The 27894-nt window shown below is 44.1% G+C and overlaps 1 protein-coding gene across 2 annotated transcripts in view; it reads left to right on the top strand.

The window, feature by feature from the left end:
- ACSF3 (acyl-CoA synthetase family member 3) overlaps positions 1–27894 on the top strand; it is an 80316-nt gene that overhangs the window by 20774 nt on the left and 31648 nt on the right. For both annotated transcript variants that reach the window (XM_036346369.1, XM_036346368.1), the window contains 3 exons: positions 9817–9971; positions 11668–11816; positions 25661–25773. In XM_036346369.1, the coding sequence (XP_036202262.1) occupies positions 9817–9971; positions 11668–11816; positions 25661–25773 (417 nt within the window). The remainder of the gene's footprint in view (positions 1–9816; positions 9972–11667; positions 11817–25660; positions 25774–27894) is intronic.

The raw sequence follows: 27894 nt of genomic DNA, 5'->3' as shown, positions 1-27894 counted from the left end.
AACAAAACCCCAGAAACCAGCTTTCAGCTAGCCGGGATCTCAGACCTGGAGTTGATACAGAGTTTCGATTATAGAACCTAAACAAACCAGATACCTGCTTTCAGGAGCGGAGGCCTAAGAGCTGGAGCCTCAGAGCTAAAGCTGGCTCAGAAAAAAAGAAAAAAGAAAAAAAGGAGCAGTTGGGAGCTTCAGTCCCAGCCTGAAAACAGCCCTCAGCCCCTCAGCCAGACTGGCCAGGCACCCCAGTGGGGACCCCCACCCTGAAGGGTGTGTGACCAGCTGCAAACAGCCATCATCCCCTCATCCAGGCTGGCCAGGCACTTCAGTGGGGACCCCCACCCTGATCCGGGACACCCTTCAGGGCAAACCAGCCAGCCCCCACCCATGCACCAGGCCTTTACCCTATATAGTAAAAGGGTAATATGCCTCCCAGCACCGGGATCAGCGGAGCCGCGAGGTCTCCTGGCACCGGGATCAGCATGACAAGGGCAGCGCTCAAACCCCCTGATTGCCCTGTGGCTCTGTGTGTGACGGGGTGGGGCCACAACCTCCCTATCGGCCCTGCTCTGTTCCTGATAGGGGAAGGCGCCCCAACCCCCTGATCGGCCCTGCTCTGTGGCTGATAGGGGGGAGCTCCCCAACCTTCTGATTGCCCTGTGGCTCTGTGTGTGACAGGGTGCGGCGCCCCAACCCCCCCACCCCACGGGCCCTGCTCTATGTGTGACGGGGTAGAGCCATAACCTCCCCATCGGCCCTGCCCTGAGTGTGACAGTGGCGGCTCCCCAACCCCCTGATTGGCCCTGCTCTGTGGGTGATAGAGGGCGGCGCCCCAACCCCCTAATCAGCCCTGCTCTGTGCGTGACAGGGGGGAGCTCCCCAACCCCCCTGATGGGCCCTGCTCTGTGCGTGACAGGGGGCAGCGCCCCAACCTCCCCATCGACCCTGCCTTGAGTGTGACAATGGGCGGTGCCCCAACCCCCCAATCAGCCCTACCCTGAGCGTGACTAAGGGTGGCATCGCAACCTCCCAATCCGCCCTGCTCTGTGCATGACAAGGGGCGGCGCCCCAATTCCCCAATCGGCCCTGCTCTGAGCCCAACCAGGGGCCGCACCTAGGGATTAGGCCTGCCCTCTGCCACCCGGGAGCAGGCCTAAGCCAGCAGGTCGTTATCTCCCGAGGGGTCCCAGACTGTGAGAGGGCACAGGCCAGGCTGAGGGACCCAACCCCCCTTACCCCCCGAGTGCACAAATTTTTGTGCACCAGGCTTCTAGTAAGTTTATAATGGTCTTTATTATCCATGAATGAGTGAGATCATGTGGTATTTTTCCTTCATTGACTGGCTTATTTCACTTAGCATAATGCTCTCCAGTTCCATCCATGCCGTTGCAAATGGTAAGAGTGCCTTCTTTTTTAGAGCAGCATAGTATTCCATCGTGTAGATGTACCACAGTTTTCTAATCCATTCATCTACTGATGGGCACTTAGGCTGTTTCCAGATCTTAGCTATGATGAATTATGCTGCTATGAACATAGGGGTGCATATATCATTTCTGATTGGTGTTTCTGGTTTCTTGGGATATATTCCTAGAAGAGGGATCACAGGGTCAAGTGGGAGTTCCATTTTTAGTTTTTTGAGGAAACTCCATACTGTCTTCCATAGTGGCTGCACCAGTCTGCATTCCCACCAGCAGTGCACGAGTGTTCCTTTTTCTCCACATCCTCTCCAGCACCTGTCGTTTGTTGATTTGTTGATGATAGCCATTCTGACAGGTGTGAGATGATACCTCATTGTTGTTTTGATTTGTATCTCTTGGATGATTAGTGACTTTGAGCATGTTTTCATATGTCTCTTGGCTTTCTGAATGTCCTCTTTTGAAAGGTGTCTATTTAGATCCTTTGCCCATTTTTTGATTGGATTGTTTATCTTCCTTTTGTTAAGTTGTATGAGTTCCCTATAAATTTTGGAGATTAGGCCCTTATCAGATATGACATTGGCAAATATGTTTTCCCACGCAGTGGGTTTTCTTGTTGTTTTGTTGATGGTTTCTTTTGCTGTGCAGAAGCTTTTTGTTTTGATGTAGTCCCATTTGTTCATTTTCTCTTTAGTTTCAAGTGCCCTAGGAGCTGTATCGGTGAAGAAATTGCTTCGGCATATGTCTGAGATTTTATTGCCTTTGGATTCTTCTAGAATTTTTATGGTTTCCCATCATACATTTAAGTCCTTTATCCATTTTGAGTTTATTTTTGTGTATGGTGTAAGTTGGTGGTCTAGTTTCATTTTCTTGCATATATCTGTCCAATTTTCCTAACACCACTTATTGAAGAGACTATCTTGACTCCATTGTATGTTCTTGCCTCCTTTGTCAAATATTAATTGAGCATATTGGTTCGGGCCGATTTCTGGGCTCTCTATTCTATTCCATTGATCTATATGCCTGTTCTTGTGCCAGTACCAGGTAGTTTTGAGAACAGTGGCTTTGTAATACATCTTGATATCTGGTATTGAGATCCCACCTACTTTGTTCTTTCTCAGGATTGCTGCAGCTCTTCGGGGTCTTTTTTTATTCCAGATTAATTTTTGGAGAGTTCGTTCTAGATCTGTGAAGTATGCCGTTGGTATTTTAATGGAAAGTGCGTTGAATTTATAGATTGCTTTGGGTAGTATGGTCATTTTAATGATGTTGATTCTACCAATCTATGAACACGGTATGTTCTTCCATCTGTTTATGTCTTCCTCTATCTCTTTTTTCAACGTCCTGTAGTTTTCTGAGTAGAGGTCTTTTACCTCTTTAGTTAAGTTTATTCCTAGGTAGCTTAATTTTTTTGGTGCGATGGTAAATGGGATTGTTTTTATAATCTCTCTTTCTGAAAGTTCACTATTGGTGTATAAAAATGCCTCAGATTTCTTGGGGTTAATTTTGTATCCTGCTACCTTGCCAAATTCATGTATTAAGTCTAGTGGCTTTTTGATGGAGTCTCTAGGGTTTTGTATGTATAATATCATGTCGTCTGCAAATAAGGACAGTTTTACTTCCTCTTTTCTAATTTGGATGCCTTTTATTTCTTCTTGCCTAATTGCAATGGCTAATACTTCCAGTACGATGTTGAACAGGAGTGGTGAGAGTGAGCATCCCTGTCTTGTTCCTGTTCTTAGGGGAAATGGTGTTAGTTTTTGTCCATTGAGTATGATGTTGGCTGTGGGCCTGTCATATATAGCTTTTATTATGTTGAGGTATGATCCTTCTACTCCCGCCTTGCTGAGAGTTTTTATCAAAAATGGGTGTTGAATTTTGTCAAATGCTTTTTCTGCATCAATTGATATGACCATGTGGTTTTTTTCTTTCAATTTGTTTATGTGATGTATCACGTTTATTGATTTGTGGATATTGTACCATCCTTGCATCCCTGGGATAAATCCTACTTGGTCATGGTGTATAATCTTTCTGATGTACTGCTGGATCCGATTTGCTAAGATTTTGTTGAGGATTTTGGCATCTATGTTCATGAGGGATATTGGCCTGTAATTCTCTTTCATTGTGTTGTCTTTCCCTGGTTTTGGTAGTAGGGTGATGCTGGCTTCATAGAATGAGCTTGGAAGTGTTCCTTCCTCTTGAATTTTTTGTAGTAGTCTGAGGAAGATAGGTTTTAGTTCTTCCTTGAATGTTTGGTAAAACTCCCCTGTGAAGCCGTCTGGTCCTGGGCTTTTGTTTGATGGAAGCTTTTTGATGACTGCTTCAATTTCTTCCATAGTTATTGGCCTATTGAGATTTTTAGATTCTTCCTGATTGAGTTTTGGAAGGTTGTATTTTTCTAGGAATTTGTCCATTTCCTCCAGGTTGTCTAGTTTGTTGGAGTAGAGCTGTCCATAGTATTTTTTAACAATCATTTGTTTTTCTGTGGGGTCTGTTGTTATTTCGCCTCTGTCATTTCTGATTTTGTTTATTTGGGTCCTCTCTCTTTGTTTCTTGGTGAGCCTGGCTAGAGGTTTGTCAATCTTGTTTATCCTTTCAAAGAACCAGCTCTTGGTTTCATTGATTTTCTGTATTGTTATTTTGGTCTCTATGTCATTTATTTCTGCTCTAATCTTTATTGTCTCCTTCCTTCTGCTCACTCTGGGGTTTTCTTGTTGCTCTCTTTCTAATTCTTTGAGTTGTAGAGTTAGATGATTTACTACCATTTTTTCTTGTTTTTTGAGATAGGCCTGTAGAGCTATAAACTTCCCTCTCATGACTGCTTTCATTGCGTCCCATAGGATTTGGACTGTTGTGTTTTCACTGTCATTAGTTTCCAGGATGTTTTTAATTTCTTCTTTGATCTCATTGGTAACCCAATCAATATTTAATAACATGCTATTCAGGTTCCAAGTGTTTGAGTATTTGGGGTTGTTTTTATTGTAGTTTATTTCTAATATTATCCCATCATGGTCTGAGAAGATGCTTGGCATGATTTCAATCTTCTTGAATTTGGGGAGACTTTGTTTGTGACCCAGTATGTGGTCTGTTTTTGAATCTCCCATGAGCACTTGAGTAGAATGTATATTCCGTGGCTGTGGGGTGAAGTGTTCTGAAGATGTCAATTAAGTCCATCTGATCTAGTGAGTCATTTAGGATTGCTGTTTCTTTGCTGATTGTTTGTCTAGAGGACTTATCCAGTGCTGTCAGTGGTGTATTAAAGTCCCCTACTATGATTGTATTGTTGTCGATCTCTCCTTTGATATCTTCCAGGAGTTTTTTTATGAATTTGGGTGCTCCTGCATTGGGTGCATATATGTTTACCAGGGTTATATCTTCTTGTTGTATTGATCCCTTTAATATTATGAAGTGGCCTTCCTTACCTCTTGTTATGGCCTTCACTTTGAGGTCTATTTTGTCCAATATAAGTATTGCTACCCCAGCTTTCTTTTCCTTTCCATTTGCCTGAAAGATATTTTTCCATCCCTTCACTTACAGTCTGTGTGAATCCCTTCTAATGAGGTGGGTCTTTTGTAGACAGCAAATGTATGGGTCATGTTTTTTTATCCATTCAGCCACTCAATATCTTTTGGTTGGAGCATTTAGTCCGTTTACGTTTAAAGTTATTATTGAAAGGTACTTGTTCATAGCCATTTCTTTTGTGTGTGTGTGTGGCTGTTTTCTTTCTGAGCTTTTTATTTCTTCTTTTTACACCAGTCCCTTTAGCATTTCTTGCATTGTTGGCTTGGTGGTGATAAACTCCCTTAGCCTTTTTTTATCTGTGAAGCTTCTTATTTCCCCTTCAATTTTGAATGATAGACTGGCTGGATAGAGTATTCTTGGATTCAGTCCTTTGCTTTGCATCACTTTGTAAATTTCCGTCCATTCTTTTCTGGCCTGATGTGTTTCTGTTGAGAAATCATTTGATAATCTAATGGGAGATCCCTTGTATGTAACTTTCTGTCACTCTCTTGCAGCCTGTAAGATTCTCTCTTTGTCCTGAACATTTGCCATGGTGATTATGATGTGTCTTGGTGTGGGTCTTTTCGGGTTCACCTTGTTTGGGACTCTCTGGGCTTGTGTGACTTTTTTCTTCCCCACCTCAGGGAAGTTTTCTGATATTATTTCTTCGAATAGGTTTTCTAAACCTTGTTCATCTTTCTGTTGTTCTGGCACCCCTATTATTCATATGTTGTTTCGTTTCATGTTGTCCCAAAGCTCCCTTAGGCTCTCCTCCTGTCTTTTTATTTTTTTTTCCAATTGCAGTACATTTTGGGTGTGTTTTGCTTCCTTGTCTTCTAATTCACTAATTCGGTCCTCCGCTTCTCCTAGTCTACTGTTGATACTTTCAATGGTGTTTTTTATTGCAGCTATATCGCTCTTCATTTCTTCTTGGGTCTTACTTAAGTTGTTGATTTTTTCATCTGTTTCTTCTTGCTTCTTGTATATGTTGTTGATTTTTTCCTCCATCCGGTTTATGCACTCTAAGATCCTTATTCTGAATTCTTTTTCTGTCATGTTGCATGCCTCTGCATCACTTAGCCACTTTTCTGGCGAGTCCTCCTTTTCTTTCCTTTGGGGGTTTCTTTGTCTACCCATGTTTGATCTCACTGACATATCTAGACATTGAGTTGTTCAGTGGCTGCTCCCTGGGTGGCAGTGGCTCCTTGGGCTATGGTTGCTCCTCAGGCGGCTGCTCCTCAGTTGGCAGCAGCTCCTCTAGTGGGTGCTGTTCACAGCTTTGGTGGCTCTTCTGGCTGGTGGGGGGAGGCTTCACGTACAGCTGCTGTTCCTCAGAGGGTGTGGTGATCAGGAGGCTGCTGTTGCTTGGATCTGCTGCATTGATTTAAGGGCACATAATACAACACAACAAGGCACAATGTACCATGCACTGAACACAAATATCCATCCCAGGATTTTAAAGTGCCTTTTCAATGTATTGATGGGTATTTTCATAACTTCTTTGTGGAGAGATTATAAAAATAAAAATAATTATTTAATGGGAAAAAAAAGTATGGGCATTTTTTCTCATTAAGGACACAATGAGGTAATGAGCAAGAATCCCTTAATATCACATATTACCATCAATACTATCACTATCAATGTCTCATTTCTTTCTTTTCTTTTTAATCCTCACCCAAGGATTTTTTTTTTCCCCACTAATTTTTAGAGAGATTAGAATGGAGAAAGCGAGACAGAGGGGAACACCAATGTGAGAGAGACACATCAATTGGTTGCCTCCCACATACCCCCACTAGGGCCGGGAGCTTGCAACCGAGGTACATGCCTTTGACCGAAATCAAACCCAGGACCCTTCAGTCTGCAGGCAAATGCTCTGTCCACTGAGCCAAACTGGCTAGAGCCCTTCATTTCTTAAGTTTGTTTGAATTAGATCTGAATAATTTCTGCCTTGAGCTTGGTTGGTATAAGCTGCTTCTGTTGCCTCACATGCAGGTTTCCCCTCGTCTTTTCCTTGCAGTTTTTGTTTGCTTAAGAAATCAGGCTTGTGTGTCCTGTAGAGTTTCCCACAGTCTGGTTTTGTGTATTGTATCCCTGTGGTGTCATTCAATATGTGTCCCCACCCCCTGTATTTTCTGAAAATTCATAATTTGATCTAGAGGCATGATAAGATTTGGGGGTTTGGTTTTGTTTATTTGGTTTTGTTTTGGTGAGAAGACTTGAGAGGTGGTGTTAGTGTCCCTCCAGCAAGGACAGATTTGTCTGGTTGTCTCTCATTTTGTGATGCTTACTACCTAGAGCTGTTAACTCACTGGTATTTACTGAATGGGAAATGCTGTCATGTGTGTCAGTAGTTTGTTCCTTTTGTTCCTGAATAGCATCACATGTATGGCTGTCCCGCATTTTGTTCACCCATTTATCATTTGATGGCCATTTGGGTTGCTTCCAGTTTTTGTTTATTTAGAATATATTGCTGCTGTGAACTCGTGCATACAAATTCTTGTGTGGACATGTTTTCATTTCAGGGTCAGAATTGCTGCATTGTGTGGTAAAGTTATGTTTAATGTTTTAAGAAACTGCCAAACAATACAGAAGTGCTGTATTGTTTACTTTCGTGCCAGCAGTGTATGAGCAGCACATTTTCTCCACATCCTCACCAACACTTGTTTGTTTGTTTTTAATTATTATTATAGTGGATATAAAGTATCTCATTATGGTTTTACTTTGTATTTCCCTAATAACTAATGATGTTGAGCATTTTTTATGGTCTTATTTGCATCCATATGTCTTTGGTGAACTGTATATTCAAATATTTGGCCCATTTTACTTTTTTTTTCTGACTTCTTTTGATTCGTAAGTGTTCTTTACAGATTCTGGACCCAAGTCCTTTATCAAATGTATGGTTTGCACATATTTTCTCCCAATATGGCTTGTCTTTTTATTTTTTAAGGATATTTTTTAAACATACGTGTTTTTTAATTTGATGACATCTATTTATCATTTTTCTTTCTCTCATTGAAGTGACTTGGCTTCTTTGTCAAAAATCAATTGGCCATCAATGTATTGGTTTATTTCTGAACCCTTGTCTGTTCCATTGATCTTTGTGTCCAACCTTATTCCAGCATCACACTGCGTTGATCACTGTTGCTTTAAAGTAAGTTTTGGCGTGGGAAGTGGGAGTCCCCCACCTTTATTCTTCCTTTCCACATTTGTTTTAACCCCTCTGGCACCTTTGCATATCCATGTAAATTGTAGAGTCAGCTTGTCAATTTCTGCAAAACAGCTTGCTAGGGTTTGGGGGAGAAATGCATTGAAGCTGTAGCTCAATTTGGGGAGAATTGCCATCTTAGCAATATTGAGTCTTCTGATCCATAGACATGGAGTATCTCTCCATTTATTTAGTTCTTTTCCCTTTTCCTCTTCTAGGACTATAGTTACAGTATGTTAGACTGTTTCATGTTGTCCCACACATTGCTCACACTCTATTTTTTTTTCTTTGTTGTCTATATTTCAGTTTAGATCATTTCCATTCACTCATGTTTCACTTCTTTTCTCTTCTGCTGAATCTAGTCTGTTAAGTCTATCCGATGAATTCTTAGTTTCAGATAATATATTTTCCAATATTATAATGGTTCTTTTTTGCAGTTCTACTTCTCTGATGAGATCCTTGATTATTCCTCATTTTGTTCATCTTTTCTTCTAAATTCATTAGCCTATTTATTGTAATTATTTTAAAATTTCTTGTTAGATAATTCCAACATTTAGATCTTCTGAGAGTCTGCTTCTATTGACTCCCCACCCCCCCACCCCCACCCCCACACACACCCCTCCCCTTGATCATGGGTCACATTTTTCTCTTTCCTTACCTGCTTTAATAATTTGGAGGGATGCCAGTCATTGTCTTTAAAAGAATTTATTTTTTCCCCCAGCAGACTGTTCTTTTCCTCTGTCTAGCAGCTAAGTTGAGGAGCTAATACTGTCATCCAGTCAGGAATTGGGATGGTTGGGGGTGGACTGCAGCATTAGTTTCCATTTATCCCAGGTTTCAGATGCCTTAGGGGAGAGCTCTGTCTGCGGTCAGTCTGCTGGGCTCCCAGAACCAGGAACTCTCTGCTGTCCATCCTGACCACGGGCTTGCACAGCGATGCTGCGGTGAGAGAACCGCAGAGAGAGCGTAACATGCCGTCTTTTCTTTTTTTTCTTCTTTTTATCCTCACCCGAGGATATGTTTTTCTTGTGCACGTCCCGACTAAGGATTGAACTTGCAATTTAGGTATATATGCCCTGACTGGGAATTGAACCTGCCACCTTTTGTTGTATGGGACAATACTTCAACCAACTGAGCCACCTGGCAGGGCATGCCAGCTTTTTTTAGAGAGTAGGGGTAACACACAAGCACTTCATCTGGTGAGAAACTTGAATCATCTTTATATTAAAACAAGAAACATTTATTGCAGAGTAAACTACAAAATTCACTTGACTTTTCCAATAAACAGAAGATGTCATCCGTTCAACATCTGTCACATGCTCATCTGTGCCAGGTCCTGTGCTAACTCTCACGCTCACTGGTGGCCACTTGGAAGAATCTGAGGTGTTAGGTGCCACATATCTCCGGATGGCAGATCAAGGCTGGAACCTTATCTCTCTCTGCACTTCTCTCTCAACCCTCTCCCTCCTTACAGGTCACTCTGAAGACCAGATACGAGTGTCCTTGGCACCGGGCCATTTCTATGGGAATGGCCAGAGGCATTGTCATCCATAAAAGTGAGATGCCCTTTTAGGTGGGAGCTACTTACAGATCCTTTAACACTTCAGGAAAGGAGAGTCCTCCATTAAGAACACTGGCATTCATACATGTGGCATGTTTTCTAATCTTTTTGCTATGTGTTTCCTTTTTTCTTTTTAGGTTTGGGAAAAGTTCTTAAGTTCTGAAACTCCACGGATTAATGTGTTTATGGCAGTGCCTACAATATACACCAAATTGATGGATTATTATGACAAGCATTTTACCCAACCGCATGTCCAGGATTTCGTGCGTGCCGTTTGTGAAGAAAAGATCAGGTAAATGAAAACAGTTCATCTTCCCATCCAGAAAGTATTATATATCAGCAAATAAAACTTATTTCTAACAAATCAGTTCTGCTGAGTTTTAGGAAGCAGTGTTTTCCACTTTGTTTAAAATATGCATCTACATATTAAAATCTACATTATATATCTGTGTGCATTCTATATCTATGTCTATCCTATCCTTCTGTAGGTCTATCTACATGTCTATCTCTATCTGTATTTTATCCATCTTTGTCTGTCTGTCTGTCTGTCTGTCTTGTGGCAGAGTTTGAAGGACGAGGATTAGGACAGTGAACTGATCATCTTGCTCTCATCCTTTCTGACCTACATTTGCATGCCCCCCAGCTCCTGCTGTATTATTTCCCTCCAACAGTCTGTGGCCCTTTGAAACTCTCCCTGCTGGGGCCCCATCACACCCCTCCTGACAGAGGTACACCAACACTTTTGGGTCTTTCAGTGGCAAGAAGTGTGCTCTGCACTCTCTTAGGAGCTGGTGGACTGAAAAGGGACCCACTCAGAGTGCGCACCTGAATGGGCAGTTTGGTGGGTTTTCACAGACCCAATAGACACATGTTGCAGACAGACATGACAAGCTATGTCTGAGGTGTGCACAACCTCTCAACACCACAGTGAGGGAGCTACTGGGCAAACGTGAATTTTAAATTCCAATGTATTTGTGTGTGTGTTTCTGTGGCCTCTGGGCCGCTCTATGCAGCTGATTCCTAGTTCTTAAGAACAAAGGAAGGGCAGCTTTGTTTCCCTAAGAGAATTCTGGATTATCCAAGACAAATATTTGATAATGTTATGATTTTGCTCCACCGTTCCTTTGCTCTTCTATAAAGACGTTTTTGCGGAACTACAGCTCTTGTCTGATGTTGCCTGCTACCCGTCACCTAATGGCCCACCCTCTCACAAGCCATTGTGCGGTTCGGCAGCTATTGATGGAGGTGTCCATTGCTCAGCCACCAATACAAAAGCAGGATTAGGAGCACCCAACCCTGTAGAACCCATGGCAGAAATGATACCAGAGAGGGGAAACCAGGGTGATTTCCTGGTAACAGAGGCCCTGAGACCTCCCCTATTTAGGCTCATGGTGGGGGAGGTACTTGTGAGTTGTACACCTTTGTGAGGAAACAGAGCAGTTGTTTCTTCTCTAGCTTGAACTAGAACCCAAAACTTCTTCCTTTCCACACATAATGCTTACATGACATGCCATACACCAGAGTAGTTAGGAGCTCTCAGATGTTAAATAAATGTCATTGTCACCATCGTGAGCCCTTTAGCGCAATCCAGTGTGTAGGACCTCTGTACATCCCTTAGCGGTGGACTGTCTCCTCTCATCTACCCCTCTTACCCCTCAGACTTGGTAGCAGTTTACCCATAATCTAAATTCTGTCATAATCATCTTATTATTACTGTTATTTTGGATTGTTTGTGAACAGCATGTTAATTATTTGCAGAGTGTCATCAAAGACCCTAAAATTATTTTTTTCTTTTACCTTGATTATTCATTCCTTTTGAAGACCTATTTACATTCTAAAATATACCCAGCAAGTTCTTTTCAAAGAACAAAGTTAAATTCTAGCCCCCAACTATGGTTTTTATCATGAATCTTAAAATAGTGACTTTTTTTATTATACTGAAGATTGTTGTCACCAGAAGCTAAGGCTGCCTTTGGTTTGCCGGGTAGGTTGATGGTTTCGGGATCAGCTGCTCTGCCCCTGCCTGTACTAGAGAAGTGGAAGAACATCACAGGCCACACTCTGCTGGAGAGGTATGGGATGACGGAGATCGGCATGGCCCTGTCCAACCCCCTGACCGTAGCAGCTCGCTTGCCAGGTACACAAAGTGCCTTCTTAAGGTGCTGGCAGGGTAGCCATGGCCTGTTCCCTCTGGGCACTCATTTTATCCCCAGTGGCCAGTTAAGGATAGGACAGAAAAGTGTTCTTTATACCAGAGTCTTTCCAGGTTACCTGGGGGGACAGGTAGGAAGAATGTGAACCACCAGAACCCATGTGCTCATCAGAGTGCCTCTTAGAGTGGGTGCTGCTTATGTCCAAACCAAGTTTGCCACTGGTGAGAGCCTCCTGTCCAGGTGCCCTGAGCCACACATGGCCAGTGGCAACAAGAGACATGACAGGTGTTGGGGGAAGGGGTGAGAGAACCACCACCTGTGCTTGGTGACCTGCACACGTCTGGATAGCCTGCTGCTCTAGACAGGAATTGTTGCCTTCTGGTCCTCCTGCCCAGCCTTCTCTAAGATGTTTATTTTATTTTATTTTTTTAATCCTGACCTGAGGATATGTTTCTGTTGATTTTGAGAGAGAGAGAGAGAGAGAGAGACACCTATGTGACAGAAAAACATTGATTGGTTGCCTCCCATAATGCACTCTGACCAAGGATCGAACTGCAACCTAGGTATATGCCTTGAACGGAAATGGAACCTGCGACCTTTTGGTGCATGGGACAGTGCTCCAACCAACTGAGCCACCCTGGCCACGGCCACTCTGACTTTCATTTAAATAGACCTTTCCATCCTGGGTCCTTAACAGGGAATCTTCAAACAGAGCCCAAGGCCTAAGATGGGAACATGTTCTGTTCTGTTCTTGGCCCTTTTCTATTACTCATAAGAAGTCACTTCCAATGTGTCCAGAGCGCAGCAATATCTCATTCACAGGAAAAGTAAAATAATCCTACATCAGTACACCAATTTAGCTTGCACATACAATGAAATTCACCCCTCACGTTCAGTTACGTGAGTAGCCATGTACCTGCTATTACACTCAAGATATAGAAGGGTTTAATCACCTCAAGACCTTTCCCTTTGTGTGGTCAGCACCTCCTCCACCCCAGGGCCAGGTAGGCACTTACCTGCTTTCTCCACCTGTAATTGCACTCTTTCTAGAATGTCATATAAATGAATTCCTACAGGACATGGCCTTTTTGAGTCTGGCTTTTCTCACTTAGCAGGATGCATGTATCACATGTTCCTTTCCATTGCCACATGGTATTTGGTGTGGAGAGGTCACTGTTAATTAACCTGTTCACCAGCTGAAGAACATTGGGTTATATCTAGTTGTGGACAGTTACCAGCAAAGCTGTTGTAAATGTGGGTGTGCAAGTTTCTGTGTGAGCATATGTCTTTATTTCTCAACTTGGAGTGGGATTGTTGAGTCAGGAGGTAGGTCTGTGCTCTCACTTATAAGAAATTGCCAAACTTTCCCCAGAATAGCCCCCGATATAGGGACCACCTTTCCCACTGACAGATGAGGAGTCTGAGGCTTTAAGAAATCATGTAATCTGCCCAAAGCCACAGAGTGGGTACCTGACCAAACAGACATTCCCGCCATTACACAGGAACACCCATTTACCGGAGCACAGCAGCACAGCAGACAGCCCAGTTTAAAGAGAGAGAGGTGGGGCAAAGAAATGGACAGGAGACTTTCTGGGCTTTAATTATAGGAGCAAACACAAGGCCGAGAAGCCAAGACCGGGAACCAGGACAGGAGAGAGCGAGCAAATGGCATTGTGGGGACCACCTGCAGGAAGGAGATGTGGACACCGTCTGCAATCTGGTGTTAAAGTGCTGGTTGGAGGCCCAGGAGCCCAGCTCAGGGCTCACCTTCGGACAGTAGAGGGACCAGGAAAGCAGCTGTCCTGGACCCCCTGGACCAAGGGGGTCCCCACTGACTTGGCCTTCAATTCCCTCTGAGAAGATAGAAACCAAAGACTCTGAAACCCAAGGTTTATTAGCCAGAAATTTCTGGATCTTAAATTATGGCTACAGCTCTTACATGCCTCAGAGACAGTGTGTGGAACATCAGAGTGTGGACTGGCTGTAGTCTCTCTTCTCTACACTGGAATCAAATATCTGTAAAGCAAACCTCTAGCAGTCAAGTGTAGTGCCGGTTCCTTGGTTTGGAAAATAAGTAAAGTAAACTTCAACCTTAAATTCAAGAGTGCTATATGAAAATCCCTAAAATGTCATCTCTGAGCCTCATTTCTGGAGAAACCAGATTGAAAAGTTTTTTTGGAGCCCTTTTCAGTCTTTTGTGTGCACTGTGTCTCCTGGGCTGGGGCCCATTACAGCTGGAGGCTATGAACTTGTGTTGGAGCCCCAGCCTGTGTCCCTTTCACACTGGGGACAGAGCCGTGCTACCTCTCCTGGCTTTCCCATGCCTCCCAGTGGGGGTTTGTTTCTGGAGGCTCCTTTCTTTCTGCTCCGGCACAGCCTCTTAATAGTGCTCCTACAGTTGCTTGAATGACCACCAGGATTTATTTAAAGGTTCTCAAAACCTGTTGGGGGCATGGAAGGACATGGTCAGCCTCAAAGGAGGGACACACTTCGTGGGGTGGATGTTTGCTGTGTGTGAAGCTCTTGGTCGGATCTAATCATTCATTCCCTGTCCCATGCGGTTATCTGAAGGAGGATGAATAATTCATGGCCAAGCGCTGCTGAGCCTAATGACGCTCTAATTGGAGGTTGAGATCAGAGGCGCTAATGGCTCCTGCAGTGGGACTCTGTGGAGCGTTGACAGGAGCTCCAGGACCTTATCGACCTGTTTCCATTCTCTCGGGACTAGCTGCAGAGCAGCCTCGCTCCCCAGATGCTGGACCAAGCTGCAGGCCAATTAAAGTTATCTAGGAAGAACAGGCAACTGTTTTAAAGAGAGACAGAAAAATGACATGCCACTTCTGACTAGGCCAGTGCTGCTGCCAGATGGATGCTAGGAGGGCAGCACTGTCCACGTGCTAGGAGGGTGGCCACTGCCCAGTTGATCCTGCTGTGCCAGGGCCAGCTCAGAGGTGGGGTAGCATGTTTCTGGGGCTCCAGGGCTCCCTCACCCCTGTTTTCAGTCTCTTCTCTGTGTGGACCTTACTTTTATTTATCATATGACTGTGAAACTCAAGTCAGTGTCTCTGCCTTGAGAGTTTAACGCTGTTGTTGTGTTTGTGATGCCATAGTTAATTAAGATTCTGTCAGCACTTTCATTATAGATTTTCTTAATGGTTTGTAACTTTCACTTTGTGAGGGGAGATGAGGCCTTACTGAACAGAGCAAAGAGGAACCAGAGGAGTGTGTGTGGGTGGTGCAGTTTCTTCCTTTTAAAAAATATTCAAAGGGGAAATGAGTGGTTTGAAAGGTGGCAGTCAGAGAGTAGTGGACGGGGAGGTGGACCTTTTGTGCATTTGAGGAGGAAAGCTGTAGGTCCCTCTTCAGATAAGAAATATATATTTGGGCTGGTTCAGGATGGTGGCAGAGTAGGTGGATCTTGCTCACAATGCCTCCCAGAACCAAACTGGAAATTACAGCTAAATTGGGGAACAGTCACCCTGAAATACTAACTGGAGACTATCTGAAGAGGAAACTTAACCAAGGACTGCAGAAGCCACATTGAGATTGCACCTGTACAATAACTTGCACGACATACTGGTACTTGGAGTTGAGCCTCACAGTCAGCTAGCCCATGGGCTGATCCACACACATGAACAGGCCAACAGCAATCAATTACAATCCACACAAGGGACATTCTTAGCGCATTCAGCTCAGAAGATAAAGGATACTGTGCCACTGAGTCCCACAGGACACTTAACTACATAAGGTCACCATATGAAGATATGGGGAGGCATAGCAATTCTACCTAATACATGGAAACAAACACAAAGAGACAGCTAAAATGGGGAGACCAAGAAATAGCCTCCAAATGAAAGAAAAGGAGGAATCTCTAGAAAAAGAGCTAAATGAAGTAGAGGCAAGCAATTTATAAGATATACTAGAGGCTTGGTGCATGAAATTCATGCACGGGAGGGGATAATGTCCCTTAGCCTGGCCTGCACCCTCTCCAATCTGGGACCTCTTGGGAGATGTCCGACTGTGGGATCAGGCCTAAACCGGCAGTCGGACATCCCTCTCACAATCCAGGACTGCTGGCTCCTAACCGCTCGCCTTCCTGCCTACCTGATTGCCCCTAACTGCTTCTGCCTGCCAACGTGATTGCCCCCTAACTGCTCCCCTGCCAGCCTGATAGACGCCTAACCACTCCCCTGCCGGCCCGATCACCCTCAACTGCTCTCCCCTGCCGGCCCGATCGCCCCCAACTTCCCTCCCCTGCAGGCCCAGTAGCCCCCAACTGCCCTCTCCTGCAGGCCTGGTGCCCCCCAGCTGCCCTCCCCTGCAGGCCTGGTGCCCCCCCCCCCAACTGCCCTCCCCTGCCAGCCTGATCTCACCCCAACTACCCTCCCCTGCTGGCCTGATGGCCCTCAACTGCCCTCTCCTGCCGGCCTGGTTGCCCCCAACTGCCATCTCCTGCCGCTCCGATCGCCCACAACTACCCTCCCCTCCTGTCCATCTTGTGACGATGTGGGGGCGGCCATCTTGTGATGACGTGAGGGTGTCACTCGAGGGCCACTTAGGCTTTTATTAGTATAGATAGTTCAAAGTAATGGTTATAAGGATGCTCAAGGAACTTAGTGAGAATTACAAGGAACCTCATGGGAACTACAATGGCATGAAAAAAGGAAATAGAAACCATGAACAGTAACCATTCAGAAATGAAGACTACCATATCTGATATCAAGAATACATTGGAAGGAATTAAAAGTACTGGTATATTAAATGAAGCTGACTTTGAGGACAAGGTAGAAAAAACACCCAATTAGATCATCAAAGAAAAAAAATTTAAAAGCAGGAACATAGTTTAAGGGAACTTTGGGATAACATGAAACCTAATAGCATCTGTATCATAGGGATACTAGAAGAAGAATAAATGAGCAAGGAATCGAGAACCTGTTTTAAGAAATAATGACAGAAAACTTCCCTAATGTGGTAAAGGAAAAAGTTACACAAGTTCAGGAAGCACAGAGACCCAATCAAAATGAACACAAAGAGACCCACACCAAGATATATCATAATTAAAATGATAAACATTAAAGATAGAGAGAGAATCTTAAAGGCAGCAAGAGAGAGACAGAAAGTTTATCTATAAGGGAGTATCATTAAGTTGTCAACAGAAATACTTCATGCCAGAAGGGATTGGCATGAAGTATTCAAAGTAGTGAAAAGAAGGACCTGACTCCAAGACTGCTTTAACCAGCAAGGCTATCATTTAAAACTGAAGGCGAAATAAAGAGCTTCCCAGATTTTTTTTTTTTTTTTTTTTTTAGGCTAAAGGAGCCCAAGCCAGTGTCAGCCTGCAGACAGACTGAAAGGTCCCAGGTTTGATTCTGATCAAGGGCAAATTCCCGGGTTGCAGGCTCAATCCCCAGTAGGGGGCGTTCAGGAGGCAGCCGATCAATGGTTCTCTGTCATCATTGATGTTTCTGTCTCCCTCTTCCTTCCTCTCTGAAATCAATGAAAATAATAAAATTTTAAAAAGACTAAAGGAGTGCATTACTGCCAAACCAACATTGCAGGAAATGTTAAAGGGACTGCTTTAAGAAAAAGAAGAAATCGAGAGAGAGAGAGAGAGAGAGAAACATAGGCAGAAAGAAAAAGAAATGGCAATAAATAAGTACATATTAATAGTAACCTTAAATGTAAATGGATTAAGTGCTCCAATAAAAAGACATAGGATAGTTTAATGGGTAAGAAAACATGATCCATATATATGCTGTCTACAAGAAATCCACCTCAGAGCAAGGATTCACACAGACAGAAAATGAAAGGATGGAAAAAATATTCCATGCAAATGGTAACAAACAAACAAAAAGCTGGGGAAGCAATACTTGTATCTGATAAAATAGACTTCAAAACAAAGATCATAACAAGAGGCAATTAAGGTCACTACATAATACTAAAGGGATTAATCCAACAAGAGGATATAACCCTGGTAAACATATATGCACCCAATATAAGAGTGCCTAAGTATATTTTTTTAAAAAACAACTCTTGGTGTACTTTAAGGGATACATTGACAGCAGTACAGACATAGCAGGGGACTTGAAGAGCCCCCTGACATCACTGAATAGATAGATCCTCCAGACAAAGAAATCAACAAGGAAACAGGCCATAAATAACACACTAGGTCAGATGGACTTAATTAATATTTACAGAACATTTCATCATAAAGCTGAGAATATACATTCTTCTCAAGCACACATGGAACATTCTCAAAGAACCACATGTTAGGACACAAAATAAGTATTAAAAATTTCAAGAAGACTGAAATAATATCAAGCATCTTGATATTATAATAATATCAAGATCACAATGCCATAAAACTAGAAACCAACACAATAAAAAAAAAACCCAACCAGAAACATTCAAACACATGGAAGCTAAATAGCATGTTATTAAACAATGAATGAGTTACCAATGAGATCAAGGAAGAAATCAAAAACTTCTTGGAAACAAATGAAAATGTACACACAACAACTCAGAATCGATGGGACACAGCAAAATCTATGGACTCAAGCAGTCCTGAGAGGGAAATTCATAGCAGTACAGGCCTACATCAGGAAATAAGAAAAGGGCTCAAAAAAAAAAAAAAAAAAAAAAAAAAGCAACCAATCTAACCCTATAACTAAAAGAATTACAAATAGTCCCTGGCAGGTTTTGCTCAGTGGTTAGAGTGTCAGCCCATGGACCAAAGGGTTGCAGGTTTGATTCCCAGTCAAGGGCACATACCTCAGTTGCAGATTTGCCCCCTGTCTCCCCGTCAGGAGGCATGCGGGAGTCAACCAGTCGATGTGTCTCACTTCGATGTTTCTCTCTCTCTCCCCCCTCCTTCTCCCACCCTTTCACTCTCTCTAAAAATCAATGGAAAAAATATCCTTGGTGAGGATTTAAAAAAAAAGAAGAAGAAGAAGAATTACAAAGAGAACAACAAGAGACACTCAGAGAAAGTAGAAGGAAGGAAATAAAAAAGATCAGAGCAGAAATAAATGACAGAGACTAAAAAACTAATACATAAGATCAATGAAACCAAAATCTGGTTCTTTAAAAAGATAAACAAGATTGATGATCCTTTAGTCAGACTCATCAGAAACAAAGAGAGAGGACCCAAATAAATAAAATCAGAAATGAAAGAGGGAAAAGTGACATCACAGAAATGCAAAGAATTGTAAGAAAATACTATGAACAGCTAGCTGTATGCCAACAAATTGGACAACCTGGGTGAAATGGACAAATTCCTAGAAACATACGATCTTCCAAAATTCATCAGGAAGAATCAGAAAACTTGAATAGGCCAATAATGACTGATGAAATTAAACCAGTATTCAAAACACTCCTAGCAAACAAAAGTCCTGGACCAGATGTCTTCACAGGTGAGTTTTACCAAACATTCAAAGAGCTAACACTTACTGTTCAAACTATTCAAGAAGAGGGAAGACTTCCAAGCTCTTTTCACAAGGCCAGCACTATCCTAATTTCAAAATCAGATAAAAACACTACGAAGAAAGAAAATTACAGGCCAGTATTCCTGATGAACATAGATGCTAAAATTCTTAACAAAATATTAGCAAATCATATACAGCAATACATTCAAAAGATCATATACCATGACCAAGTGGGATTTATTACGGAGATGCAAGGCTAGTACGATATTTGCAAATCAATAAATGTGATACATCATAAACAAAATGAAGGATAAAAAACACATCATATCAACAGAAAAAGCATTTGACAAAATCCAGCACCCATTTATGATAAAGGCTCTCAGCAAAGTGGGAATAGAAGGATCATACCTCAACATAATAAAGGCCACATATGACAAGCCTACAGCCAACGTCATACTCAATGGGCAAAAACTAAAAGCATTTCCCTTAAGATCAGGAGCAAGACAGGGATGTCTGCTTTCACCACTCTTATTCAACATAGTACTGGAAGTTCTAGTCATAGTGATCAGACAAGAAGAAAAACAATAAAAGGCATCGAAATTGGAAAGGAGGCAGTGAAACTGTCATTATTCGCAGGTGGCATGATACGGTACATAGAAAAACATAAAGACTCCACCACAAAACTGCTAGATTTAATAAATTAATTCGGCATAGTAACAGGATACAAAATTAACATCCACAAATCAATGGCATTTTTATACACCAATAATGAATTCTCATAAAGAGAAACTAAAAAACAATCCCATGTACCATTGCTACAACAACAACAAAAATGAGATACCTAAGAGTAAACTTAACCAAGGAGGTAAAAGATCTGTACTCAGAGAACTATAGGACTTTGAAAAAAGAAATAGAGGAAAATACAGACAAGTGGAAGCATATACTATATTCATGGATTAGAAGAAATAATATTAAAATGTCCATACTACCCAAAGTAATCTACAGTTTCAACTCAATTTTTATTAAAATACCAATAGCGTATTTCACATATCTAGAACAAGTATTGCAAAAAATGTATATGGAACAAAAAAAGATCCCAAATAGCCTCAGCAATCTTGAGAAAGAAGAACAAAGTTGGAAGAATCGTAATACCAGATATCAACCTATACTACGAAGCCATTGTAATACATGACTATTTCCAGGAATAGTCATGTAGACCAATGGAACAGAACAGAGACCCCAGAAATCAACTCACACCATTATCGTCAATAAATATTTAACAAAGGAGGCAAGAGCATACAATGGAGTAAAGACAGTCTGTTCAATATATGGTGTTGGGAAAATTGGACAGATACATGCAAAAAAAAATGAAACTACACTATCAACTTACACCATGCACAAGAATAAACTCAAAAAGGATAAAAGACTTAATTAAATGTAAGTTGCAAAACCATAAAAATCTTAAAAGAAAATATAGGCAGTAAAATCTCAGACATCTCACGTAGTAGTATTTTCATCAATACATCTCCTAGGGCAAGAGAAACAAAGGGAAAAATAAACATTTCAAACTAAAAAGCTTCTGCACAGCAAAAAAAAAAAAAAAAAAATCAACAAAAAGAAAAGGGAACCCAATGTGTAGTATAGAGGAACATATTTGCCAGTGATATCTCTGATAAGGGATTAATTTCCAAAATATATAAGGAACTCATACAACTCAACACCAGGAAAACAAACAACCAAATTAAAAATGGGCGGAGGATCTGAATAGACACTTCTTCAAACTGGTCAATAGACATGAAAAAATGCCTGGCCAGTATGGCTCAGTGGTTGAGCATTGATTTATGAACCAGGAGGTCACAGTTCGATTCTCAGAGCTTATGCCCAGGTTGCAGGCTCGATTCCTAATGTGGGGCATGCAGGAGGCAGCTGATCAATGATTCTCTCTTATCATTGATGTCTCTCCCTCTCCCATCCTCTCTGAAATCAATAAAAATATATCTTTTTTAAATGCTCAGCATCACTAATCATCAGAGAAATGTAAATTAAAACTACAATGAGGTATCACCTCACACCTGTCAGAATGGCTACCATCAATAAATCAACAAACAACAAGTGCTGGCGAGGATGTAGAGAAAAGGGAACCCTAGTATACTGCTGGTGGGAATGCAGACTGGTGCAGCCACTGTGCAAAACAGTAGGTTATTTTCTCAAAAAATTAAAAATGGAACTGCCATTTGACCCAGCCATCTCACTTCTAGGAATCCTGAAACACACTTATCAGAAAGAATAAATGCACTCCTATGTTCGTAACAGTGTTGTTTACAATAGCTAAGATCTGGAAACAGCCCAAGTACCCATCAGTAGATGAGTGGATAGAAAAGCTGTGGATAGTATTACACAATGGAATACTATCTCTATATTTAAAAGCCTAATATGCAAATTGTCCCTGCGGGAGTTCAACCAGGAGACTGATTGCTCGCTATGACGTGCTAACCACCAGGGGGTGGCGCAGAATGAAGGGAGGCCCTGGCCGGCAGCCAGAAGGCCCCAATCAGTCCTGATTGCCAGCCAGGCCTAGGGACCCAATCCATGCACAAATTTTGTGCACTGGGCCTCTAGTGTGGCTGTGAAAAAGCAAGATCTCTCTCTTTTTTTTTTTTTTTTTTTTGGTTCCCAAGTTCTATTCAAGAACTCATACAAAATTTGTCAGATAAATGAGCTTTAACCCTCATCTTCCTCCTCTTCTTCATCCTGGTTTATCTGGAAGTAAAGCAATTCGTAACTCTCTTTGCTGTTAGCAACTACACGCAACCAGTCACATAGGTTATTCTTCTTCAAATATTTTTTGGTGCAATATTTCAAATATCTTTTGGAAAAAGGCACCTCAGACGTTACAGTGATCTTACTCTTGCTTCTTTCAATGGTTACAACCCCTCTGCCGAGATTCCCAGCTTTTCCATTCACTTGGATTCTCTCCTGAAGAAACTGCTCAAAGTTGGCAGAGTCCATGATTCCACCTTTATGGGGTGGGTGCAGTGAGGGTGAACTTCAGAACCTGCTTCTTTTTTTTGCCCCCCTTCGCCACGAGCTTTTTCACGGAGCCATGGCGGCTGCGGAGGCAGAAAGAAGATCTCTTAACTTTTGTGACAGCATGGATAGACCTGGGGATTATTATGCTAAGCACCTGGAAAGCAGGGAAGCTCACGCCCCTTCCCCATACCTGCCCTAGGCATCTCTTCCATCTGGCCATTCAGAGGTTGTAGGCTTTACAACAAACTGGTCTTTTAGTAAGTAAACTGTTTCCCAGGGTTCTATGAGCCGCTCTAGCAAATGATTGAACCCAGGAGGAGGTTGTGGAAACCTCTGATTTGTAGCCAAGTTGGATAGACGCTGTGGGTCACACCACTTATGACTAGCAGTCACTGAAGTGACCCACTAACAGTTGTGGGACTGAGCCCTTAACCTTCTCCACACGTGCCCCCAACAGCTACTGCAGATGGTCGGGCGTGGCTGACGTGGCACACACCTCCCCTGTCCTGGGCAGACCCAGGAGGACTTCCTCGGCCACACACATCTCTCGGGTCTCAGGGACTATATGAAGCCTCTGCTTCCTTCCTTCTGGGGAGATGAGCTCCCAGCTTACAACTGAGGAGGCGTCACTGTCTGAGCGCACTCAGGCTGAGCCAGTGTCCACTGCTGCTCAGACAGGCCCCTCGGAAGGGGATGAGAAGCAGGCTTTCATTTCTGAGTGAGGCAGTTGGTCCTGCTTCCACTTAAGTTGACGAAATGCCTCCTGATGAAATAACCACATTCTGCCTGACTCCTCAAGGTGTGTTTATGGAACTCTTTATCTCTGGCAGGTACTTGTAGAAATCATATCTGACCAGTCTCAGAGGGCAATCAGTCATTTTCCAGTAGCTGATGTTTTCTTCGCATTCGGGCTAATCACCCTGCCCACCACTGTATCACCCTTGCTCAAGCAGCAAGAAAGATCTTATTGATACAGATTACGAGAGCATTGTCAGCTCCATACGGCCTGTGGCAGTGCCGAGGGCACGGGGTCAAGTGTGACCTGAGTGTCCTTCTGCGTGGCCTCAGCCCTGCCTCTCACACGCGGCCTTTGTCTTCTGCATATTATCTGCCCAATTTCTCCCTTGAACCCTTTGTTCTATGGCTTTTACACACACACTTATCGTAAAATATGACCAGCACTCTAGTCACTAAGGGCTAAAACCAAAGTCAGCCTACTGAAGTTTGACCATGAAACACGAGTGCCTGGGAGCATCTGGAGACCTTGGCCCCCCCGGCCCGGGTGAGTGTCCCAGCAGTCCGGGCTGTGGCCCTTGCTGGGAGCTCTGGTCACTCTGCCAGTGTATCTCTCAGTCCTCTTCAAACCTTGAGGTCCAGGGAGGAGCAGTGTAGATGACAGGAGTTAAACTTGTCACTGAAACGAGAGATTGACAAAGAAAGGCATTATTTAATCTAGAAAAGATAATGACCTTGGAGTCAACTGGAAACCAAATTTAGAGTGTGCAGAATGGCAGCTGGTCTTGACTGCGCCCAGGGGCAGGCTGAGCCATCAGCAGGAGAAGCATAGCCTTTGACGTCAGAGCGAGCTGGGCTTGGTCCCACCTCCACATTCACAATCTAGCCCTTGTCTCTGGTCCCGATGTCTTATCTCTACAGTGGAGATGAAATGCCCCATGCTTCTAGGCCAGGGGTGGGCAAACTTTTTGACTCGAGGGCCACAATGGGTTCTTAAACTGGACCGGAGGGCCGGAACAAAAGCATGGATGGCGTGTTTGTGTGAACTAATATAAATTCAAAGTAAACATCATTACATAAAAGGGTACGGTCTTTTTTTTTTTAGTTTTATTCATTTCAAACGGGCCGGATCCAGCCTGCGGGCCGTAGTTTGCCCACGGCTGATCTAGGCTCTTTTGAGTCCTGAATGTCCTTAATGCCTGTATAACCACTGACTCGAAGTATATGTACAACTAAGAAGAGATAGGAGGGCACATGTCATATGATTTCTTTTATATGAAACTAGAGGCCCTCGTGGGCCTGTGCCCCCCCCCCACCCCCCGCCCATCCACTGGTTGTTCCAGAAGGTCTGCCGTCTGGTCTAATTAGCATATTAGCTCTTTATTATATAGGATTTCCAGAGCAGGCAAATTCATAGAGACAGAAAGCAGATTAGTTATTACTGGGGGTAAGGGGCTAGAGGTGGGAAGTGATTACTGATGGACTCAGGCTTCTTCTGGGGTGGTGACAATATCTGGAACTAGATGGTGATGATGATTGCTAAATGCCACTGAATTGCCACTCTATAATGATCAATTGTATCTTATATGGATTTCACTTTAATTTGAAAAATCTTTGGAAACCAAAAAAAAGCAGGGCGGTGGGAGGATGCTGGTCTGTCTGCTTCCAGCTGGGACCTGGTACAGAGTACTGGCCAGAGTTGAGGAAAAAGTCCTCCAGAACATGGAGAGCTCACCATAGCCATAGGGCCCAGGCCCCGCCCCTGAACCTCAGGTGCAGGAGACAGGCCAACGAGGATAGACGGTGCTGTTTTACAGAAGACTGACACAGCCAACCTTGTGAAGAGTTTGGATCCGGGACATGAAACAAATTGCAGAGTTTGCTCACCTCACTTCCGGGGACATTTATCCCCTGAGAAATCCTCATTGATTTCAGCGGTTATAATAAAGGCCTTAAAACCTTGAAGTGAATTTGCATAGATGCTGGGAGTTTGGCCTTGGAACCTTGGTTATGCCTTAGTCATTTATTACAGTAGCTGTGGGACACGTTCAAGCCACCTGCCTTACCTTTGTAGGTTTGAAGTTTGATTGTAAGCAGGCCCACTATGCTGGGGCCTTTGAGTGGGATGAAGACACTGATCAAGCCATGGGTGCCTAAGAGTAAGCCAGAATGCCAGCGACATTATCCCACTGCCATGAGGACCCTTGCTCACCACCCAACTTTCAGCATCAGTGCCTCTTGGGACCTTTTCTGGACAGGTGCGCTTCAGTGCCCTTAGTGCTCAGCCAGGTACAAGTAGAAACTGTGCCTACATCCCGCCTGGGTGCAGGGGGCCTTCCTAGGATGAACTGAAGGCTCTGGAGCGCGGTCGCCAACCTTTCGGACCTCACAGACCACCAGTGGTCCACAGACCACTGCTCTGGAGCATTCAGAGTCTCGCCTTGCACACTGTTGGCAACTGCGAGCACTGAGCACTGGCTGCTGCTGCGGCAGGGTGGGCGCCCGCTGCATGCTCCCAGGTCTTCTCTCCTCTGTGAGTGATGTCCAGGCAGGATCTGAGAGCGACAGGTGTATAGCCCTCTCCTTTGGAATCCCTCTGACTCCATCTTCTTTCTCTCATATTTCTCCTCTCCTTGCAGGTTCTGTGGGGACCCCGCTGCCAGGCGTTGAGGTACGAATTGTCTCAGAAAACCCACAGAAGGAGGGCTGCCCCTACATCCTCCACGCGGAAGGAAACGAGAAGGACACCAGGGTGAGCCACTCTGTTTTCCATGGTGGCACATGAGCGTTGCACGGTCATGACCACCCAGCAGGCCAGTCACAGGGGTTTGGGTCTCTGTGCTTTGGAGGTGGAATCCCTACTGCTTGGGGTTGGCCCTCCTGGAAGGTGGGGATGCTGGCTGGTATTTACCAAGGGTGCCACTGTGGACAGTGTGAGTGGGCAACCAGGGCCCAGTGTGCCCTGATCTCCAGTGCTCTGCCTGGCTTCTCCCTGCGCTCCATGCACTGGTGTTACTTTGAGGTGGGTCATGACCGCATTGGCTAAGGACAACTCAAGTTAAAACAGAAGTCACTATAGGTGGGATCTGTTTAAAAATTCTGTGCTGGCAGGACCCTGGTGCCTACTCAGAGTGACACCAACACACACTTCCGGGGCAGGTGTGGCCACGCCAGGAGCCTCGCTAGGGCTCTTTGGGCAGGTCCACAGGACCCTTTGAACTAAGGTTACTCATTTCTACTGAAGTCACTGGTGGTGCTCTCTTAGTTTCTATGTGATTCTAAAATTCACAAGAGTGAAGCAGAAACACTGTCCATTGTCTTATTTCAGTGAAGATTTTAATAGCTACAGATGTGCTGCTCATAAGTGAAGGGGAGTCACAGAAAAGTTTAGGATTAGTGGGAAGTGGAATTTTTATTTCAAGGGAAATGATGTTCATCCTGGCTGGTTTGGCTCAGTGGATAGAGCTTTGGCCCTCGGACTGAAGGGTCACAGGTTTGAGTCTGGTTACGGCACGTTACCTCGGTTGTAGGCTCGATCCCCAGCACCAGTTGGGGCACGTGCATGAGGCAAACAATTGAGGTGTCTCACATCAGTGTTTCTCTCTCTGTGTCTCTCCCCCTCCCTCCCATTCTCTCTAAAAAAATCAATGGAAAAATATCCTCAGGTGAGAATTAACCCCACCCCCCCCCCAAAAAAAAGAAGAAGAAAGGAAATGATTTTCTCTACAGCTGATATCCATACTAGACATCACCTGTGACTGATTTCTGTTACTCAGAGGTTTCAAAAGATGACAGTAGTGAGTCCTTATTCCAGCTTATCCTTCTTCATGGGCACTGCTGGGCTGGTCAGTCCCCCTCTGCACCTCATGTGCCAGGAGGGGCTGGGTGCAAGCCATGCTCTATGGGCCCCAGTTTCCACATCTGAAATGGGAGGACTGAGGAGATTGTTGTTGAATGTTTTTGTGCGTGCAAATAGGTGGAATTTGGATGCTTTGAAGTATAATTTATGGAAATTTTAGAATGATGTCAAAAAGTAGGCATTCTGTGTACCCAAGAACACCTCTTACCTGGGCCCTCACCAGGTTCTCACTCTCTCAGCCTCTGTTCCCAGATGTGATAACATCTAGACACAGTCTTGCTCCTCCACTACCACCCTGGGGGTCCGAGCCATTGCTGTCACTCCCTGACCACCCTCTGCCAGGGCTCTTGCCTCTGCCCTGCTGGTCCAAGGCGTCAGCCACACCCATACCATGGGGTCCTTTTCTGGCTCTCAGCCTGTGCCCTGCACTGCCTCCCAATACCGCCACCTCCTCGTGGACTCCCGCTTATCCCCTGGTCACCAGCCCTCCCTGCATTTGATGACTGCCTCCCCCATGGATGCTTAGCCTGTGTGCCAGGTCAGGAATGGCCAGCGGAGAATTCAGGCCAGGCTGTGGGTTCCAGGGACACTGCTCATCAGGAGGTCCCCAACAGAGAGGAACAGTGAGGATTTGTGGATCCATCAGATGCTAGTGGCACAGCAGCAGGATCCATGACTACTGCCTCCGCCAGGTGCCGATCGCCTGATGGCTCGGCCTCCATGTGCACCTGTTCTACTGGAAGTCGCAGGGATGCTGCCAGAGAGGAAGGGTAGGGGGGAGCATCACCCTCCTAAATGACCATACAATTTTAAGTAACTCGCACCTGTTGTGGCAGGCAGCCGGCCATCTGACAGCTCCTCTCCCGTCTTTGATTGTTTCCATCTACAGAGAGTTGTGCGCAGAAACTTGCTTAAAATAGAAAAAGCCGCAGCCCTGGCCCAGAGCGCTTGACAACCAGGGAGAAGGAAGCAATCGTTCCACAGGGTGGGGGCTGCAGGGGAATGGGTGCCACT

The sequence above is a fragment of the Myotis myotis genome, unplaced genomic scaffold (assembly GCF_014108235.1).
Source record: "Myotis myotis isolate mMyoMyo1 unplaced genomic scaffold, mMyoMyo1.p scaffold_m19_p_19, whole genome shotgun sequence".
NCBI lineage: Eukaryota > Metazoa > Chordata > Mammalia > Chiroptera > Vespertilionidae > Myotis > Myotis myotis.
The sequence above is the reverse complement of the archived record's forward strand: the minus strand, read 5'-3'. Positions and strand labels throughout refer to the sequence as shown.